The sequence below is a fragment of the Pterocles gutturalis genome, unplaced genomic scaffold, assembly GCF_000699245.1.
Source record: "Pterocles gutturalis isolate BGI_N339 unplaced genomic scaffold, ASM69924v1 scaffold20467, whole genome shotgun sequence".
In the NCBI taxonomy this organism is placed as follows: Eukaryota; Metazoa; Chordata; class Aves; order Pterocliformes; family Pteroclidae; genus Pterocles; species Pterocles gutturalis.
The window spans coordinates 13604-34680 of record NW_010113333.1 but is presented as its reverse complement, the minus strand read 5'-3'; the positions used below and the strand labels follow the sequence as shown (position 1 = coordinate 34680).

Below are 21077 nucleotides of genomic sequence, written 5' to 3'. Positions count from 1 at the left end.
ATCAAAAGAATATTTCTGTCATCAACGCTATCAAAACAGAAGATTTCAAGAACATTATTAAAATTTACTTGTATTAATCTATTAAATAGAAAAAGAAGAGCAATAACTTATCGCTGCAGCAAACTGTCCCGAGGGGAAGCATTACACCCAGGACACACTTACTGTCCTTTCATTTCCACAGGCATGCTGCTCTTGGGTTTCCTACGAGGCATGAGAGTGTAACTCTCAATGTGAAAATTCACTCAGTCAAAGTATTTTTTACTTCTATATGATATTTTGTAATCTTTACTTTAAAGTCAATTTTGTTTTAAAAAACCTTAGAAAAATCAACTTGACTACAAACATGTATGATGGTGAATATTTCTGTACGCTGAAGCCAATGTTCAAGTACGACTCCTCTGTATGTGAGATTCCAGCTCAAGAGCAGAGCACAGCAGCAATGAAAGATACAAAGAAAAATAGTTCAAATATACTGCCCTTCCTCTGAGATACAAAAAAAGAAATGGAACCATTTTTCTGCTATAAAAGCATTAGAAATACAACTACTCATAGTACTTTCTTCCTAAATTCTAGACAGGTGATTGAGCTGAACCTCTGTAGCTCCAGGAGTTGTCCATCTTAAAGACATTTCTGGTTTGGAACTTAAGCAATTGATAGAACTAAATTTGCCACCCAGTTACGGTAAAGGGAAGCTACACCTTTTTAACTTTCCATTCTGAGTAGTGCAACACTTCAAAACTCTTCCACACCACATGAGTGCAGGCAAAATATTTCAACCACAAATATCAAACTACAGAAAAAAAGGCTCCATGAGAGTCTACACATGGGAAGCTCAAATCTTTTTCCTAACCCTGTGTTTGTTCATGCAGCTAATCCAGTTGGGTAACACGTACATAATACCTAACGATATTACAGAACAAAACAAAAAGTGTATACTATATGTCTCTTACTCACAAGCTGGTTTTCAGCCTATTCAGAGAATAAATATAATAAAGACAGCTGCTACATGATCATAAGATCAGAGTTTGATCCACCCACAAGTCAAATTCTTTCTTAAAAAAAAAGAAAAACATATTTTACACTCCCTCAAAGTCTTTTATGCAAAGATTTCATATATTACTTTGCTATAACCTACTTTCACCAAGGAACAAAAATACGATTCCTATTATTAATATCTTTTTGTACAGAGAGCCAAAAAACTATAAACAAAAATAATTATTTTGCAGACATTAACAAAACATTGTACAATAGCTGTTTAGTGCCTCCAACTGTAAACATAGACTGATCCACACCATCTATAATTATTTTGCAGACATTAACAAAACATTCTACAACAACCATAAGCATAGACTGATCCACACCATCTGTTTTAAATGTTATCAGTAAATTACACTTGGTAAGTGCTAGTGACCTTTATCAAAAGTTACTGTTTCCAGACTCATATTCAACTTCATTTCCAAGAAACAGAAAGACTTAATATCTTAAAAAATCACGTAGGTTTAATGAAGAAAGTTGTCATCCTCATTTTAAAAGGACAGCAAGAAATACCTAAGAAGTATTTTTATAAAGGTATCACTTACTTGCTAACTTCCTTATACTGTGCTATTTCCTCTATATAAAGGAGGTCATGTAGCCGGGACTGATAGTTGGTCTTGGTCAATGATTTGTCCAGGACAGATTGTGTAAATAGCTGGTCAGCAGATAGAGGGATTTGGTATCTGGTAAGAAGGCTCTTCTCCAATTCAGTAGTTTCATTAGGCTCAAATTCTACAATAGTCTTAGAAGTAGAATCCCAACGCTTAGCTGTGGTTAGTAGCTGTTGCCGTGCGTGCATCAGGTATTCAAGATCTGAATGCAGATACACAAGAGGGAAAGGAAGTAAGTTCAAACTCTGCATGTGTTTGGGTTTTATTAAAAAAAAAAAAAGAAAAAAATTAAACCCACTACTAAAAATAATTCTACTAGAGATAATGAGCTAAATGTAGGTACGAGTCTCCCCTGTCCACAATAGATTTAGTCCACTGCTAGTAATTACTCTCCCTACTTTTCAGGTGTACAAAGAGAGCGAGCAGGCTCTCAAACAATATCGGAAAATAAAATACTCTGTAAATGGTAGATAGAACGAATACAGACAAACAAGGAAAGCACGTTTATTTTAATAATTGCAAACAACTTTGAAGGACTTGGCATCACAATATGCTGTCAAAGCCTAACTGCAACATCATCTCATTTCAAAAATATAAAGTAATGAAGAACCTTACAATATAATACCATAAAATTTATAAAGTAATAAAAACAAGTCAATAAACTAGCTTGTAAGAAATCATTGAATTTGAAATATTGTGAAAGCCTTTAAAAAAAAAATCTACAGTAATATGTGTATTCTACAGACAGTCGCATTATATAGCTAAAGTTAGTTTGCTAGGCAAAACTTTAGAAATGTAACCTAAATGATAAAAAGTTAGAAAATTAAAAGGAAATTAATTTTTCAGTACACCCGAATTTCAGGGACCACATTGCTTAAATGAGAAACAGAAGACCAAGCGCTGTGTACAGCCGCCCAAAATATATCCATTAACACCACAAAAACACTATGACAACAGTGCATCAGTTATCAGAATTGCAATTCAACTACAGAGCTGAAAATATTTGGCATTTATAGTGAAGTTATGGTATATCTTAATGTTTTATCTCTGAGTAAGATTTAAGATAGGTATCCAGGATATATCACACCAACGCTGAAAAATGTGCAAAAAAGACATTTTCAAATTCAAGTTAAATACTTGACATCATCTTGACTGTCTTTATTCTAAACAGAAGGAAAACAGCTTTTTAGCAAAAGAAATCTCAGTTCAGCTTGACTATGACTACAGGAATACAGCGTATCTTACTCACTAATCTACTCAGTAGGTGTTCACTGGGGAGTCAAATTTAAGTATCAACCTCAAGCCTGAACCGTATCAGCAGCTACAGCTGTATGGCAAGAAAAGTCCATGTTTGTGTGGTTTCTGTGTTTGAAATCATCTCGCCATAAATGAAGCTTTCTCTGCTACTAACCACGCCTCAGATCACAAAAGCTCAGTAATGATGCTGGGATTGAGCCCTTGTTTGCTAGAAAAAGCCGCTTAATTCCTAGAGCTAGAGAGGCTTCCACTGGAAGCCTGACACAAACAGCTCCTGGCACAGTTGCACATACGATGACCCTTTTGTAAAGAGCATTTTCTACATTCTCAGTGCACAGAAAACTTCTCTTCCTTCTCTTTTTCCATAGCAAATAAAGATTTTAAAATGCAAAATGGAGGCTCCTCCATTAGAATATTTTAATATTGACCTTTCTTTCCTGCCTAGATATCCAGCCAGGGCCCTGAATTCCATGCAAACGTAGAGACCTTGGGCAGCTTTCTGCTTGAAAAGCACTTCCATGAGATCCCCATCCATATATACCAAAAGTAAAAAAAAAAAATGGAATCAAGACCCACATCCAACATAGTTATCCCTGTGACTTGGTTGCTTACACACTTCCTACATTATCTTAGCAAAAAGCCCAGGATTACAGTTATCTGTAAAGCACCCAGCACTCTCTTCATTTGAAATTAATATTAGAAAGAACCTGCTTGAAGACTTCAGTATCCCTCTGCACACAGACAAGCACCATGTGAAAGGAAGTATCAGTAACTTATGCTAGAGAGTGCTAGCTCACCTTCCCCCATCACCGTCACGTGGACTTGAATCGGCTGTTCCATGTGTCGCTTTGCTCAGCAACTAGTTTAAGCCAACAAGGACCCAGACCATAGACTGGTTTGACAGTAACTCTGACTGCAAGTAAGTTATGGCTTGGCTTTCCTGATCTTTAACAGGTTTAGAAGAAAAGGACACCTGTTCCCCACAAACTCAGTGTCTTGGGAAGCCTGTCAGCGGTGATTACCCGCGTTGTTATATGAAGGTCATATAATAGTTCCTGAAAAGACCACAGCCTTGCTTCTAAGCATACATTTCTCCTTCACAATGCGATATTCTCTGCCTCAAGAGGCATTACAACTTGTACAGCCTTCCTGCTCTTGGCTACAAGTAGTCGGGTCATCTAGAAAGATCAGTTCACGATCTTTGAATTTGCTATTTACAGCTTTTTTTTTTTAACGTTGCAAATATTAACCTGCTATACAAAAATAAAGGCCAGGAATAGAAAACTGCCGTTTTCTCCATTTCATCTTTCTTCCTTCTTTTTCCTTTTTCTAGTTCTTTCTGCTTACAACCAGTGCTACAACTCTGTTTCTTTGGTGCTTGCATCTCTCAAATTTTCATTTAAAAATTACCATACTTTGTCCCACCCCCTTGCTTGCTGACAAGTGACATAGTGACCTATATTTAGCTCTCTTGGTCTTTCACCATAAATCAAAGTGTTCCCTTCTTTTTTGCACCTCTTCAAACATCTTTCAATTTGTTGACATATTCCTGACAATGGAGTTATTTCAGGTGCGAACTGAGAGGCAAAGATCAATTTCATAAACAGAACACAACCCTTACAATAACATGTAGTTGTTTGGGGTTTTTTACTGCAACACACACAAAAATATATAGTTACACTTTCTTCACACTTTCAAAAATTCATGTCAACAGCAATTCATTGAGTTTGAAGTCTATACTTCGCCTCTTGCCTTTGACAACCCTAGACAGACATAGGAAGCAGGGGAAAAAAAAAAAAAAGAAAGAAAACCAACTTCTCAGACAGTCTGTTTTAATTAGTGAACGAATTACCAGGTGTATTCTTACCCAGAAACACTTCATCTCTCTACTGACCTTCTTCTATGTGTTTAACATTTTCATCAATACAAGAATGATTACAAAAACATAAACATACTTCAACTTCCAGTGCCGCCTTCAGACATGTACCAAACTAGACACTTAGAGCATTTAGGAGATTAAGATTTAGAAGCCATATCCCAACACCGAGTAACAGTCATACTCCAGTGTTATCTGCCTTATTTAGACCCTCTGAAGCTTTTATCCACTATTTATATTCAAATATATGATGAACATAACATGCAGTAAAAGACATTCACTAGCTGTTAATACAGATGCTGTTCTGCCCAGAAACGTGAAAAGGAAAGAGATGGCATGAAAGATTCCCACTATTCCAAAAAAAAAAAAAATTTAATACATTACCTTCAGTTGAAGCAGCATCAATCATCACTCGTTGCATGAGGACTGGTTCTAATCCAAAATCAAACACAACAGTTTGGCGAAAAGTTCCAAAGATTTCTGTGTTAAAGGCTATACTAACTTTGTATATATAATGATCTATTCCGTTCTGGACCATCTTTCCTCCTATCCATTCCTGACAGTTTTCTGGAACTTCTTGTGATACCTGGGTAGTGCTGTCTCCAGCAGATATTGCAACGATACTAAAATGTGGACGATGGGCATCATAAAGCAATGCCACTCGATACAGCATTCTTGCAGGCTATAGAAAAAAAAGCAAAGGTTGAAATGACAGTATATTGGCATATCTTAATTTGCAATCAGATAATGAGAGTTTACAAGAACTCTCAACTTCTCAGAGCAGATACAAGTCCTGCCTGCTTGCCAGAAATCTGGGCAGTTCATACAAAATTGCCAGAGTTGCTGGGAAAAGTGAGAGAAGGGATGGTGCTAGGAAGTTTCTCTATTTTAAAAAGAATTATGCAATTTAAATCTTAATCTCAAAAGACTATGGGCTGCATTCTAGTTACTACTGACTCACTTTCAAAAGATAAGTAGTCCTACCTTACAAGTGAGAGCAAATGTCCATGTCTGATGAGACTTTTTGGTGGTGACAGTTACCGATAGCTCAGGATTATGTTCTACTCTCACTCCTTCTATACTTTCACTAAGCTAGATTAAAAGAAAAAGAAGATAACATTAAACTTCTACAGACAGTATCAACAGAAAAACACTCAGGAAAAGGTAGTGGTTTTTTACAAAAAGTAGAAAGAACGGTTTCCTAGATAGTGCAGGATTGATGCACTAATCCTGATTCCCGCACAGGAATTAATGACAATACGTGCTAATTCAGAGAGACAGCAAGCCAAATCTACCAGATCATTCTGTGTAAGCAAAGACTACAACCATTTAAGGACAATTAACCACAGGAGTTGACTTTCAAAAACCAACCACATTGTAAATGTTTAAAGTAAAACATGATTTTATTTGGGAAGAAGGATCTGATACAACGAGGCCCAAAGACTGCATTTCCAGAAGACCCCAGATCTCACTGACATCAATGAGATGACTGGAGACACCAGGAAACCAGAATCAGGCTTTCTACTCATTAATGCACTTTGCAGAAAGTCCACTCTTCCCAGATTTTAATCAACAATAGATGGACCGAAAACTCCTTAGGGTCAGTGGTAAGTAGAGCTGGTCGAATGCCACAGAAACATTCTTTGGAATTCCAAACAGCTGCTAAGTTTGATCATATCCATACCCCACACTCTTCGGTATTGAACTCTTTCGAACATTTGGGAAATTGGATGGTCTTCACAAAAGTGCCTGCAGTGGCAGGCAAAGAAAAGGAGTCATGCACAAACAAGAGTATTCTCCACTAAGTCATGAAAGCTTCACCATTCATTGTTCTCCGGTTTAAAAAGTTCTGCCATCTAGTCAAGGAACAGGAACAATACCATGAGACTTGGCTGACCCATCCTGCACTGGGAATAGTAAATATGTAAAATGAACAATCTGTGATTAATCCACAAACTCTACTGAATTGCTGACAAGAATGAGTACATGTGCAGAGATTAACCTAAGTCTCTGCTATCGTTGCAAGAAGATATAGGGTAGGACAGAAAGGGGAGCAAACTGGTTGGACAATTTCTGGGTAAGGAGTAATTCGACCAGCTCTGATAGTAAGGGCCAAAAACAGGCTCATCTGTTAGTTTTAAATATAAGCACATAGGGAAGCAGTATATTTTCCTTACCACTTTCTCAGGAGATAACGAATTCATCCATTTCTCAATCAAGGTTTCCATATAACTGCCCGAACATTGTTTGTTTTCCTTCTGCTGTTTTAATCTGATCAAGCGGGAAGCATATCGTTTTTGCCATTCTGTTAGCTCTTCCTGGGAATGTGCTGAAGTACACTGTGCACCGTACCTGCAGATCCCTTGCTCTAAAAATCTACATAAAATAGGAAAAACGATTATGCCTTGAACTTTTCAGTCTCCAATTAAAAAAAGAAATTTACCAAAATTTTACTTTTAAGTCTCTCTCACAGAACCAAAGGCAGTTTAGTCCATGTGAACTAATTTGGAAATATATACATGTACACAGCACTTTGTAAGAGAGGCAGGAGCCTCTCTTACTGCAAAGTCCAGAAAAGTATATCCAATTTCTTTGAAACATAGGGGGACAAAAGTTTTAAGAAATTTCCACCTTCAAAGAAGAAAGAGTCAAGGGGTTGTACAGCAATTAACACAATGAGATCATGGACCATCCCCCAAAAGACTAGGCACTGTATTAATACGAATAAAACACTGTTAATCAGGGGCAAAGGTAAGACAGGGCATCATTTCCTCCCATAGTTCTTTCGTAGCTGATAAATACTCATTCATCAGTTTTTCCTGCAGCAACAGTGACATCACGTGGTCCTTTCTACTAAATACACCTACACAGAAACCTCTCCGGGAAAAGAGTTAATCCTCCTCTTGGTAAAGGGTCCATCAGTCTAAAAGGATCTGTTTTTGTGGAGGTTAAGGATTTGTTAAAGACGTACATTTGTTATTTAGCGGCATGTGCTCATGCATCAAAATTAATGATATTCCAAATGCCTGTATACAATCGAAGCATTCTAGTTCTCAAAATGTATTGTAAGCTTAGGCAAATGTCTGGATAACTTGGGAACTATTTCTATAATTAAACTTTATTATGTACGCGTATGTGTATTATGTAATGTAAGGTGAATCAGAACGTGAACTTTTAGCTATGTGACAAAACCAAATAACACTTGACTATAACACAAAAACCTTGCAGCAAAAGTACCTGGATATCTAGGCCACACTTGTACCAGTGATAATAATTTGATTTAGCATACACTTTAAAAAAAGATTAGGTATTTAAAGGTTTGAGTGCTCAAGCTATAAATAAAATAATCATAATACATACCACTATATTACTAAAGGCGTTCTCAAGTTACATTTCTTAATATATTTCACATTAAAATATTTTTCTTGGCAGTCAATTTCAATATTTTTATCGTAAATGTTCCCATTCACTATTGCATTAGAAAGCTGAAGTACAATCACAATTTTCATGGCCCAAAGTAAATGGAGCACAAGCATAAAAAATTGTTGACCTGTTCTTATTAGCTACATAGCAGACTTAAAATAAAGTGGCTTTCCTTTTCATTATTTAATAGGAAAGCCTATTACGTTAAAATTTGTCATCATTATGCAAGTTTTCCACATTCTCATTGTTCATATTTTTAACTGACACTTTTTCTCATTTTTTAGTTTCTTATTTAATACCTCCTGCAATTCCATAGCTTCATTATCTAGAATAAATATTCTGTACTCCTACTGCTTTATGGCACACAGGGGAAAAATAAACCACTGCTTCCAAAATTCATATTCAGTACCTGTACCTGCCTCTTCATAATGAACTAAAATCTTTAGTCCATGCTCAGAATGATACTGTTCACATGGATTTGCTGAGTAAAGCACTTCCTTCTCACTGTAAGGGTTAACACTGTGCATAAAGCTAATTACAGCGCTAGCGAAAAAATGTTTCAGAGCAACGGTCAGAAACATGGAGTAGATGTTCCTCAACAGAAAATCATCATGAGCTAAAAATGCAAATACCTGCTTTTTAAAAATTGCTGAATATGCACCAGATATGATAAAAGTCAACAAGAGTTGCCAAGACTTATCACCTCCAGAAAATCATGTCAAAAGTAGCCCAAATTCAGCGATTCAGTCATGTCATTTAAAAAGCAGGTCTTTTTTTTATGGTTTTAAAATAACTTATTTGCATCAGTTACATATATGGCAGAATCAAGTGCATAATGATAGTTCCTCCCCATGCATATTAATACAGTTTTAGGTAAGTAATGATGATTAACAACACAAGCTACAGGCGATATTGACTAGTAGACTGAAAAGGACAAGGAGGACAAACTCCAGTAGAAGCCACCGGATCTTCAGTAGGGCAATTCACCTCTGTGTGTTTGAGCTCATGCAAAACGTAAATTACGAAATCCAGAGGGAAATTCTACATTTTCTTTATCCGAAGACAAAGCCCATATATGTGAAGGCATGCACCCTATCTGCTGTCAAAGCACACCTCATTGTGCTCCAGTTTGCTGAAACTCTTGTCTGGGGGAACTTTTCACATCTCTGAAATCATACAAATTAGAAAAGGTAGGGAAAAAGGCCAGATGCTGACCTGCCACTAGAAAAACAGTCCTCAAACCACTCGCTTATGAAAATGGAGCTAGTGATTCCATTTCACAGAACTGAAGTGCTTCTGGATAAACTGACTCTTTCAAAAGTCTGTGAATGAATCAGTCCTAACAAGTACCTTCATTTCCCTGACCTCTTAATCAGGCTGTCAGCAGCTAAACAAAAGAGGAAACATTATGATTGTTGGAGAATGCCGATATAAAGCAACTACTTTACCTTTTACATAGTGTATACTCTTCACTGCTTGTGACTCCCCTGGGTGGAGGGCGGAACTGCCAGCCATCCCGGGACCCTGCAGAGGTAGTCAAAGTTTAGGTTACTTTTCAAATTGACAAGTCAGGTAGTAACTGTCCAGGGAACTCCATCTCTAAACATCAACCCAAGCTGTATTTGTACCCAAGCAAAATTATCCAGCAAAAAATTATTTTCTGTCTCTAATAAATTCACCTAGAACAAAGGTCCAAAGGCTATGAAGGCAGGTTTCAAACAATTTGCACAATGGAGCAGGCTCTGATATGGCACTTTGACCAATAAATAGAAAATTCTGCCTCCAAATTCAGTCAATGATGAGATAATTCTACCTCAGTCCCCAAGGCTCATCACAATAGCCAAGCCCTTTTTTGCTTTTTGACTACTATGCAGTGCTCAGTGTCAAGCAGAATCCAAGTCTTCCCACTACAAAATGAAGTGGCTTTAGAATTGAGTTACATACCTTCTTCTAAATCTTCTACATGATATCCTGATGGTACTTTACCAGCTGCCTACAATTATATTTAAAAAACACAGTTATTAAGGAACACAAAACAATTTCATCAACAAGAACTGCTTTAGCTTCTTTCCTGTCAAAATGTGTTTTAGAACAACCAATACAAAATATTAGTCAGAAGTCTGAAATCACTTCCAGTCACAAACATGAATTTCATATTAACCTAACAACTGCATTGCAGTCATTGATAAAAAGAATTCTGACAGGAACGCTGAGTCCACTCACTGTTAGAAGAAAATTTTAGAGATTTTTACAAGACCAAATTCCACGCTGTAATCGTTTTAATGTGGACTCCAGCAAAGTTTTTAAAAGGTCGTAAGTCTAAACTGTATTGAGATGTCTTTCAGCTTTGAATCTACATTAAAAATAAAGCCCAAATCAACAACAAAGCATAAGAAGGGAAAAAAAAGTGGCAATTCAATCAATAGACATGACAGATTAACTTCTCATACAAAAAGGCCACTGAGACGACATTTATATTCGTTAACCAATTTCTTAAGTCATGTTTATTACTTCAGAATCATTTCCAACAGAGAAAAATACAATAAATAAATAAATAGTACAGATCTAAATGCTTTGAATTCTTTCTACTCACTACTTCAAGAGCGTCAACAACCTATTAGCATCTTTCTCTACTTTCTCACACGTCATGCAAGATTGCGATGAAAGGCTCCTGACTAGGTGGGTGGTAAAGACCGGCAGACCAGTGGAAACTATCACGTTTGAACCAGTATGTTCACAGTGAGCCCAGATCTCCTGGGACACGGGAAAACGAGCCTTTCAGCTGTTTCAGGTACTGCTCATTATTTTCCCCAATAATATGCTCATTATTACCTCTGTTTCAGCAAGAAGTGTTTTCAGCCGTGTCAGATCTTTAGTTACCATCCCGTTCTGGGGGGGAGAAAGAATATTAATACATCAAACACATAAACCTGCACATGCATTAAACCACGGCAACAAAGTTCATTTCCCCCTGCACCACCACCCAGGAGATGTGCAAGATGGAAAAATGGGTCTGACTTAGAATGAACAATTTTTAAATAATATACTGCATAACACTGAGCAAACGTTATGGTGAAAAGAGAGTTTTATACTGGCCAAAACCAGCCCTAGACTTACAGCCAGCATCAGTACAGGAGAGCAGCACATAGAGAACAACTTGGGGAAGAAAAAATTCCTATGAAGAGAATTATCACTCAAGAGAAATATCAATAGCTACAATACTTATGGATTGCTGTCCTCCAGAAGAGTCCTCTACGTGCACAGTACCGTGGAGGCAGCAGAGCCCACCGGACAAGGACTCAGCAGATCTATTCTCTATTATCAGCTTGGCTACCAGCCTGCTGGGCGACCTTAGGGAAGTCACTAAACCTCTCCGTGCCTCAGTTTCCCATCTGTAAAATGGGAACAGTGATACCGACTGTCCTCGCAGAGCACTTTGTAAGCTACTGATGAAAAGCACTATACATGAGCCACATTCTACGGTTTCTCAAACACTTCAGCTCTGAATGAATCAACGTAAGAAACTGTCACTGCTGTTGTAGTGATGGATTAATTTCTTCTTAAGGTTCTACCTTACAGATTACTGATTTCTACAGTTTCATAACTCTTTCTGGTCTGATGTAGACTATGTAAATTGTTGAGTTTTCACTGAAAAGCAAAGATTACCCATGTAACTTAAAATAACTGCATCTTCAAGTACATCTGAAATAAAAATCTTTCAAAATTGAATTTATCTGAAATATATAGCTAAGTAGCAAATGTTACACTTGTGGAAGGCAAAACTTTGATCAAACAAACCCAGACCTGTGGTTTTTATTTCAATAACCCCTTGCAGAAATTTAATTAAGTGCTACTACATTTGTTAGACTTCTTTACATTTTGCTATTGAGCAGCAGAAATTATTCTCTTTGCTGAAGAACTTTTTTCCCAAAATTATTTTTCACTTCTTCCACAGAAAGACTGCAAATTGAACCTGTTGAGCTTAAACACATTAGAGCATAAAAAAGTTACCAAAACTCATTCTCTTAAGTCACTGGAAAGAATTGAACGGATTCCAACTCTTAAATAAATTCATTCCAAAACTTCGTTTCATTTCTCCTCTCAGACACTGGCAAAAGTTAGTAAATTAGTTACTAATTTTAATATTCCTACTGAAAAGAGCTGTGTCTAAAAACCTCAAGCCTGTAAAAACCTCTCAAATTCCACTTTGGGATGACACTCTGGAACTCTATATGAAGCTACCTTTATTTGCACAACAGTAGCTCAAAACAAGGGCACTATACATTTCCTGCAATAAGGAGCTTTTGGCTATTTTACTAATTTTTTCTGAAGGCAAGTTTCCTTCAACCTCACCAGGAATTTTCAATGAAACATTTTTTTCATTTGAAAACACCAGCTAAACAAATCAAAAAACCTTTTCTTTTAATGTAACAATAGTCAATGGCAGAGGAAGGGAATTCAGGATATACGCCAGACAGACAAACAGAACTCCCTCTGAAAAACAACCTACTGATTAAGTTAAGCACCAAGATATAGGAGACGTGATCCAATTTCAAGGTAATAGGCTCTCCTACAACAGTTTCTGATGTCACTTACACATTCCTCATGGCCTGACCAGAGCTGCTCTTGTCTGTGCTAAGACTGTGTTTTTGGATTTAGCATCACCGGCAGTTCACGGTGATGAACTGAATGCTATTTAATCTAGTTTACAGAAATAAAAAGGACACTATCCTTTGGAGACCTGCATATGTCCCTAATTTTCCCCGTATGAGTAGTCACATAAGAGTCAGAACAGTTCCTTAAATGTATGGCATTGAGAGCATCTTTATAGCTTTGACAGCTCAAGTGTAAAACAGAACCGCTGAATTCAAACCTTGATCTTTGTCTTGAAATGCAAGGGTTTGGTTTGTTTGTTTGTTTTCCCCAGAAAAGCTCTCCATGCTGTCTTAAAACTTACTGTGGGACAGTTATTTAAAAGTACTGTCAATACATTTTCTGCTTTAATGGCTAAACTTCCTGGAGTACATACAAAATGGTGTCAGGTACAATTTTTAAAAAGTAAGCAAAAGCTTGAGATTCACTTTATGCTAATAAATCACACAGGTACGCAAATTATTTTGCATTCCCTGAGGACTCAGAGCCAACAAAAAAAAAAAAAGCCACTTTTCAAAATTGTAATAACTCTGAAACACTGGTAACGCAACAACCTAGGTACTCTGATTACGTATGTATTCCCATATACTTTGCCCTTTTCATACAAATTATTTTTTGTTTCAACCTGCCAAACATACGTTCAGAAGTTTGTTATTAAACATATTTTTTTAAAAAGGAAATAACAAAACTGATTTTTAAATTACGTAGACTGCAGCAAACCCACTTACCAGTGATTCACCCATCAGTGATTTGGAAAGAACATTAGACACAATTTGCAGCTTCCCTTTAAGATGCATGCAACAAAGCACTGCATGGAAAGATCCATCTCCCTTGGCCAGCCCCTCTCCCAGCACTGCAACACAAATCAGCAGCCATTAGCTTCATCACATACATTTTAATAAACCAGACACAGTTTTCCTTCACCTTTAACATGAAAATAACATCTGAAACTTGGGTTGAATCCATGGCTTCTTGGAAAGACAAGAAGTCTGGGATGTAAAGGAAGTATTACTTGCTCTTGACTAATATTAAATTGAAACTTGTCTCTCACCATCTAAGAAATGCTGTACATGAGCTCAAAAAAGGTTGGAATGTTTACATGCTAAAATAGACAAAAATTAAATATGGGAACGGTAAATTCAAACATCTGACACAGACATAAAGGAGCTCCTCTGCACAGAAAGGGAAAAAAAAAAAAAAAAGTAGCAGCCAACAACCTCTCAGTAACACAAACATGCTCAGGAAGATCCATTCATGCTCACAAAAAGCATGCCCTGTCGCTTCCAAATATAGCTAACCTCCTCGTGGTCAATTCCTGCTACTTTAAAAGGGCTTTTATTCACTTACGCTGTGAAGTGCAGGATATAGGAACGATTGTTTGAGTCCAGAAATTTACAGGCTCCATGTAACAGAAAACTTTCCTAATGCTTTCTAGCACTGGATCAGATAGCTAGCCAAACAGACACTTTCATTGACACTTTCAGTAGTGAAAGGATTTATTTCACCATACAGACGTGCTTCAGACAAGCAGAAATAACACTTAACCATATATATTACCTGTCCAGAAAACGAAATGTCAGAGTGACTAAAAAGCTAGTAAGCTAAGCGTGCAAGTTGAAAAGAAGGCTGGGCAGTTGTTTAAAATTAACAGAACTGTAATATGTATTACTGTTACTGCAGGCAACATCAGCATCTGGGTTTATACTGCCACTCATGCAGATGCAAACAGCTCCTGTTAGTGCTAACAGGAATTTTACATTCACCACAACTTCAGGATTACATTTTAGAATAATAAATAAAAACTCTTCACTCAACTGATGTTCACACCATTAACAGATTACATGAGCGACTAAAGAAAAACTAGTCCCGCAAATTATTCACATACAAACAAGCAGACATCTCTTCAAAATGAAATGGTAGCTAAATACTATTTATAACGTGCCTCAAAGATTAATCTGAATTTACCACTCTGATGATACTGACCACATTTCCAGAAATAGAGCTTACTTCCCAAATCAGAAGCAGCAGCGCCAGAAATAGCGTGAACATGTCTGACAGTTTGCTATTTTAACTCAAAGATTCGATGTCCAATTATGATATTTCACATCATTAACCACACTATTACCCAGCTAAAATACATAGCTGCACATAAAAAGCTACAACACATTAACCAGTATCTCTTGTTAAAGGTTTGTGGAATAATTTAACAGATTGGAAGTTACCATCATTCCCTGTAACAGTGCAAGCAGTGTACTATAACAAACATATATTTCTCTAGCTATTCCAAAATGTACTTATCATTCAGACTAAAATAAAACGCTGTCACAGGTATGCAACATGTCAGGTCCTGTAACAGCAGCTTGAATAAAACTGTCTAGTAAAAAAACCTGTGAGTATCAAGGCATCGTATCAGGCAGTCCATACTAAGGTGGTTTCTTCCCAGGGGTATTTCAAACACAAAACTAAAACGAAGACCTTTCAGGATCATCAACGTAGATACTCTAAACTGTCACATACTGGGCTACAGCTGGTAACAGCACATCACAGGGAACCACAACCAAATAGATCATTCATATATTCATGAAAATACAGAGCATGTGTATACAAATATACACAACATTTTTACATGCATACATAAATGTGGCATTAATAAGTTGAAAAATGTCCTCAGTTTTAGGTCTGGAAAAAATATTTGCAGAACATGCTAGCATGAATTAAGGAAATCAACATTAAACTGGACGCTATCTCTTTGTTACTAATATACATTGGAAAGCTGTTTTCTCTACTTAACTAGGAAAAAAAAAAAAAGTCTATATCAGTGCTCCTATTCCACCCACTTCTATGCCTGTCCAGTGAAAGAAGAAAAATTGTTAACATGGCAGTTCCTTTGAGATAGTCATAACTGACACACACGCCAGGAAAATGTTTCACAGATGAACATCATCCATCTACCCCTATGATAAACTCATCAGACCTCATCAATGAGAATATTATTAAATAGCATCCTCCCTCCTACCTCCTTTAACCATCATTCATCCTTCCTTATGTCTTTCTTTTGCTTTCATTTCCCATCACAAAAGACAACGGTGAGGTTAGTCAGAATATTACACCTTTGGCATGTATCAGCAGTTAAAAGAAGCAGCTTTTAAAAAAAATCCAGACCATTTTCAGAATGGTACTGATAAGGCAATGTTCAGCCTTTCAAAATTTGTTAAACTTTAAATTTACACCTACAGAAAGCAAGTTTACTTTTCTTGGTTATGTTTGTGGATGTTCACAAGCAGGCTGCAGAGCCCCACAAATTCCTCAGACTATGACTTGAGTATTGGTGAAGGCAAATAAATATATTTTAAAAAAACCAAAACAAAACAAAAACAAACAAAAAACAAAGCCACACAAAACCAGAAAGCAACTATTTAAAGATTATCATTGCTAGCACAGGAATGTCAGACTAGCATATCACACAGTCTGTGTAACAAAACTGTGATTTGAGGAAATTTCCTTTAAAACTCAAGAGCAGTTAAGGAACTAAATACTGAAAGGTGTGATGTACCCACCTTTTCTTTCCACATCTAACTAATAAACTGACCCAATGCTCACCAAACTCAGCTGTCAGCGAGGTTTAAACCACTTGCATTATACATGAAAACCAGAACATGAGCAAGGATGGATAATGCCTTTAAAAATACCCCAACAGAACAAGGCAGTGAAAGGTGAAAGGCTCAACTTCGATGGGACATATGCACATTTGGAAGCTTTAACAAATACAAATAAATTTAAGTACATCATCTTGATTTTCTCTGAATCAAGTCCCAAAACGCAAACCAAAATGGCCACTATGTCCCTAGGAAGAAAGACGGAACAATCAGCTGTCTTATCTTCACAAGAGTCCTAACACTATCAATTCATCCTGTATTTGTCTACTGAAGTATCTACTAGCCAAACAGTACGGCTGTCGCCAAAGCCATGAACTTGAGTTCTGGTACTTGAACACGAGTTACAAAATAGCAAGATCTCAAAAAAGAAAAAGAAAAAAAAAGTAGAAAAGGTATTATAAAGCAGATACATAATTTTAACTAGAAAAGAAAAGAAACATTATTAGCAAACTAACAAATCTGGGCATAATTTTTAAAAATTCAGGCAACTGACTGCAATTTATAACACTATGGAATAAAAAAAGAAATAAGCATACCATGCCTACAGTCTTCATCTGCTTGCCCATACTTTTTCTGAAAGGTAAAATATGAAAAGTTTAAAAATAGCGTTATTGCAGTTAGCATAAACAACCACATGTTTGAATTCTCTTAAAACTTCTAAGAATCCATTACCTTGCCCCTCCCTGGGTGGAACATGTAAAGAACATCAATCACATGTGAAATATAATATAATTAATTCTTAGAACACTGATTTTGTCTCAAATTCTCAGAAAATGGACATTTTAAAAGAGGAACATGAATAGGTAAAGGTACACGTTTATGTATGTTTGTAGGTGGCTCACACCACCTAGGAAAAAATGCAAAAGCTTAACTTTCTTTTCTAGCCACTGTAATTTTTTTTTAATTTGCACTAATATAGTGCTGTTGAAATAATTTTCACTATGATGAACACATAGATACATGCTTCACAGGATTGTCAAAGACATCCAGGTCAGAAATGTATTAAATATTGCTAAGTATCTATCTGCATACTGACCTATGTAAAGAATTTTAAGAAGTCAAGCCTGTAGTAACATAGCCTCCACTAAAAAAAAAAAAAAAAAAAAAAAGATTTATTTCTGAATCTCTTCCCCTGAGGAGCCATAAGATAGGTCACATCTTAATTTAAGAAGTTTCCCAGCTCTTGTTTTGCACACTGAATAGTCCAATTCAGCTATTTATTTAAAGAATGTTTAAAAATGCTCCCTAATCCGATGGCAAGCTTTATCTTAAAGCTGCCCAGCCAGGTCTTACAACTTGGCCAAACTTTTTCCACTTGGGATGAAACTGTTCATACCCCGTATATGAAGATTTGGGGTGGACAAGACCCCTATAAATCTGTAATAACATTTCCAAAACAGAAAGGTAAGGAAAAATGTAGGTTCGTTAAGCAGGTGATAGGTTTATTCTTAAGTACTGTAATGTCCTTTCCTTTAAGGAAGTCTAGCGCTCTCATGCCTTAAAGGAAGGACAAAAATTTGGCAGTGGGATCACCTATAATTCAGGATTACGCTTCTTGCCTTGCATTTACAAACCTCTACAAAGACCTCAGTTTTCACATTTTCATTAAAAATCTGCCAGAGCCTAAAAGTTACATCTTTCACCAGACACGCTCTAGCCTAGCAATGGAAAACTAGCACGTGATCAAGAATGAAAAGACTAAGGTTAGGCCTATGCGAATGGAGCTAAATTAGGTGTGAGCTGGCTACCTGAACTCTGGCATTTCTTAACTTTGTTTTTTGAGTGTTTAGATTTGCAGCCTTCACTTCATGCTCCTTAAAGATAAGGCAATTTGGTATCTAATTAAGCATAACTGTACAAACATAACACTCTAAAACCAGATATTTTGCCTGCCTGGAATACATTTTTAAAAAAAAAAATCTTTTTAAGTACTTTTCTTCATTCTTTTAGAGAACTGTGATTCAGGCCCAAACTACTTAGAGGTCCCAATCCTGAAAAATAAACAGATCAGGGAAAACTACAAGAGAGAAGCCTCATACACCTGTGTGGCAAACCAACATGCCAGTCACAGGAAAACTCGGAATTTTATTTTAGTCTTGACAGTACAAGGTATTTGATTGCTCTTTCCAGTTCACTAGATACTATTAAAGAGTCACACTCACAAGTTGTAAAAAGGAAGCAATTCTATACAGAAGAGTCTCGATTTTGATGCGGTCGATTTCTGCCTGGCATGCCTCCGGGAGGTGAGCTGGGGGGTACTGGCTGAGGGAAAGGAGAGCCTCTGTGCAATGCTTCACTGCCACTTCATAATCCTGCTGCTTAAGAGATTCACATGCTTGTTCACATGACTTCTCTGGTCTTCTGTCTGCCATGACTCAGGGACAGAAATCCTAGAGTGGGGGCAGAGGGGATGATAAAATGTTGGTTAGCTGTATAATGGCAGTGACAACTTGCCAACCAACTTCCATTCCCATCTCCAGGTGCTGTATCACATCCCCTTTGGCTTATGCCCTTCACATTCCCTATCCCAAGCTTTCTCACTAACTAACCTCTTCCCAGTCTTTTCTCCATTGATCCCAGCTCTTGGTTTTGAGTCAAGAAGATATTTAAGCCCGTGACTGATTTTAAGAATATGAGTAGTGGTTTCAAATTTAAAGTCAGCATGGATTTAAGCACTTTGCTACATGGAGGCTTTTGGGTCTTCACTGGCAACGTGATCTCTGCTTTGGAAGTAATACAACTCATCCACCAACTGCTCTTTCTCCGAGCCTGCCGGGATTCACTCCAAGACACCTTTCTCTTCAAAGCACTTCTCACCTATGCTCAAAGGAAGGAGCCGCTCGCTCTGGCTGGGTGCAGCACAACAGGGATGGCCAAGGATGAATGAGAAAGAACAGGAGGTCAACAGGAAACCGCCCGTCTCTTCCTTCAGTTGGTTTATTTCCATTTACGTCTGAGAAAGTCGAGAGACTCCTGCCACACCAACACCTCTAGGGAGAACTTCTTAAATAACTTTAAAGCAATTTGGGGCAGGGGGTGGGGCAGGGATTGAAACGGTTGTGATAAAAATCAGTATACAAGACAGACAACATTATCTGCCAATAAACTGAGACCAACGGGTATCCACAATCTAAACAACCCGCAGCAAAGCAAAGCACTTCTATAATCTCTGTCTATGGTCTCCCTTCACTGACATAATATTTAAATATATGATACATATCCCTAGAGACATTGTAGTTTAAAGCTGACTTCACAAAAATGTGTTCTGATAAATGAAAGAGGAAAAAATGTAGGGGATCTCATTTTCATTTTTAGCAAGCAGCATACTATCAATATTTGATTCTATATCAACTATTAGGATTGCCTCAAATAACTACCTTTATCCCAATTTAAAAATTCCTCAGTAATAACTTATTTTATACTTGATATTTTTTGTTTTTTAACCAAACTAAGGTAAATTCAATAAGTTAACCTGAAGGTCAAATAAATGCATTTTCCTTACATGAAAAATAATTCCCTATCCCCCTTTCCTCATTAACACATGCCTAAGCCAATATTCAATAGAAATTTAAACAAGACTTTTAATATATTATACAACATAGTGTTCTATGTGCTCCCTTCCGTTCTTAAAATTTGATTTTTAGTATCAACATAGAAACAAAGAGGAATATTGATTTTTCAAGACAATTTTAACTTAAACCACCTTCCCTTTAATAACATTTATATAAAAATTTCTTATGTACAACAATGTATCTTCCCAAAAATGAAGGAACAGAAGCATGAATATTTTGCAGTTTTACTTGCAAAATATGACCTCATTCATCCAGATTTTTCTTTTTCTCCCAAAAATAAGTCCCCATTTTCAATCAGAATAGGAACAGGCAAGTAGGTTTTGCATTTCCATACATATGAGTAAATTAATTCCTTCTACGAACATTAAAGACACTCAGCTGGATCACTTATGCGCATATTTGCAATTATATAAATGTTAGGTATTCTTAAGCTGTTTATACAAGGATCCTTTCCAGATACAACTAAAATTACACTGATTTCCATGTCACTAACATTTTAGGCCACAGTGAATTTTACAAATCTAGGGTTTGCTTCAGTAGCAATACAATGGTTAATTGATGTTTTTCTCATGTACATTCTGTTTTCCTCCTAAGGGACTGAAAAGAGAGGGTTTCATGAACTCTGCTGTATTTTTCATTTCCTCACTTCCTGGCTGACATATAACCAAAATTCCTTTGACCAAAAGCCTGCGCAGAGCTTCTGTGTGTTTATTCCTGAGGAGCTGATGGTACACAGATTCCATCCTAACTGACCTGGCCAGCATAACTGACGGGCATTTGAAAGCTACGTTATCCAGCCCTTCCTCTCCAGCACAGCACCACGTAAAAGAAAAACATGTCACTTATCAATTGTCTTCTGCTGGCTGTTTTGATAAATATTGAACCAGTCAGTTTGAGCAGAAGCTGGATTTTACAGGCCCAGCAGTGGCCTGCTGTCCTGCAAACGCCACAATTTCTGACCTTAAGCAAAAACCTGTGGATTAAGTGGAGCCAA

General features: G+C 36.9%; 1 protein-coding gene across 1 annotated transcript; it reads right to left on the bottom strand.

The window, feature by feature from the left end:
• Window positions 1-1576: 1576 nt before the first annotated feature.
• On the bottom strand, window positions 1577-18903 carry LOC104462499 (probable helicase with zinc finger domain). Its single transcript, XM_010074458.1, has 10 exons — window positions 18674-18903; window positions 17048-17084; window positions 13584-13708; window positions 11035-11091; window positions 10147-10195; window positions 9651-9726; window positions 6957-7155; window positions 5764-5871; window positions 5164-5461; window positions 1577-1848 (listed from the first exon to the last, which is right to left on the bottom strand). Exons 1-10 carry the CDS (start codon window positions 18881-18883, stop codon window positions 1577-1579), a joined length of 1431 nt encoding a protein of 476 aa, XP_010072760.1. The 5' UTR covers window positions 18884-18903.
• Window positions 18904-21077: the final 2174 nt, after the last annotated feature.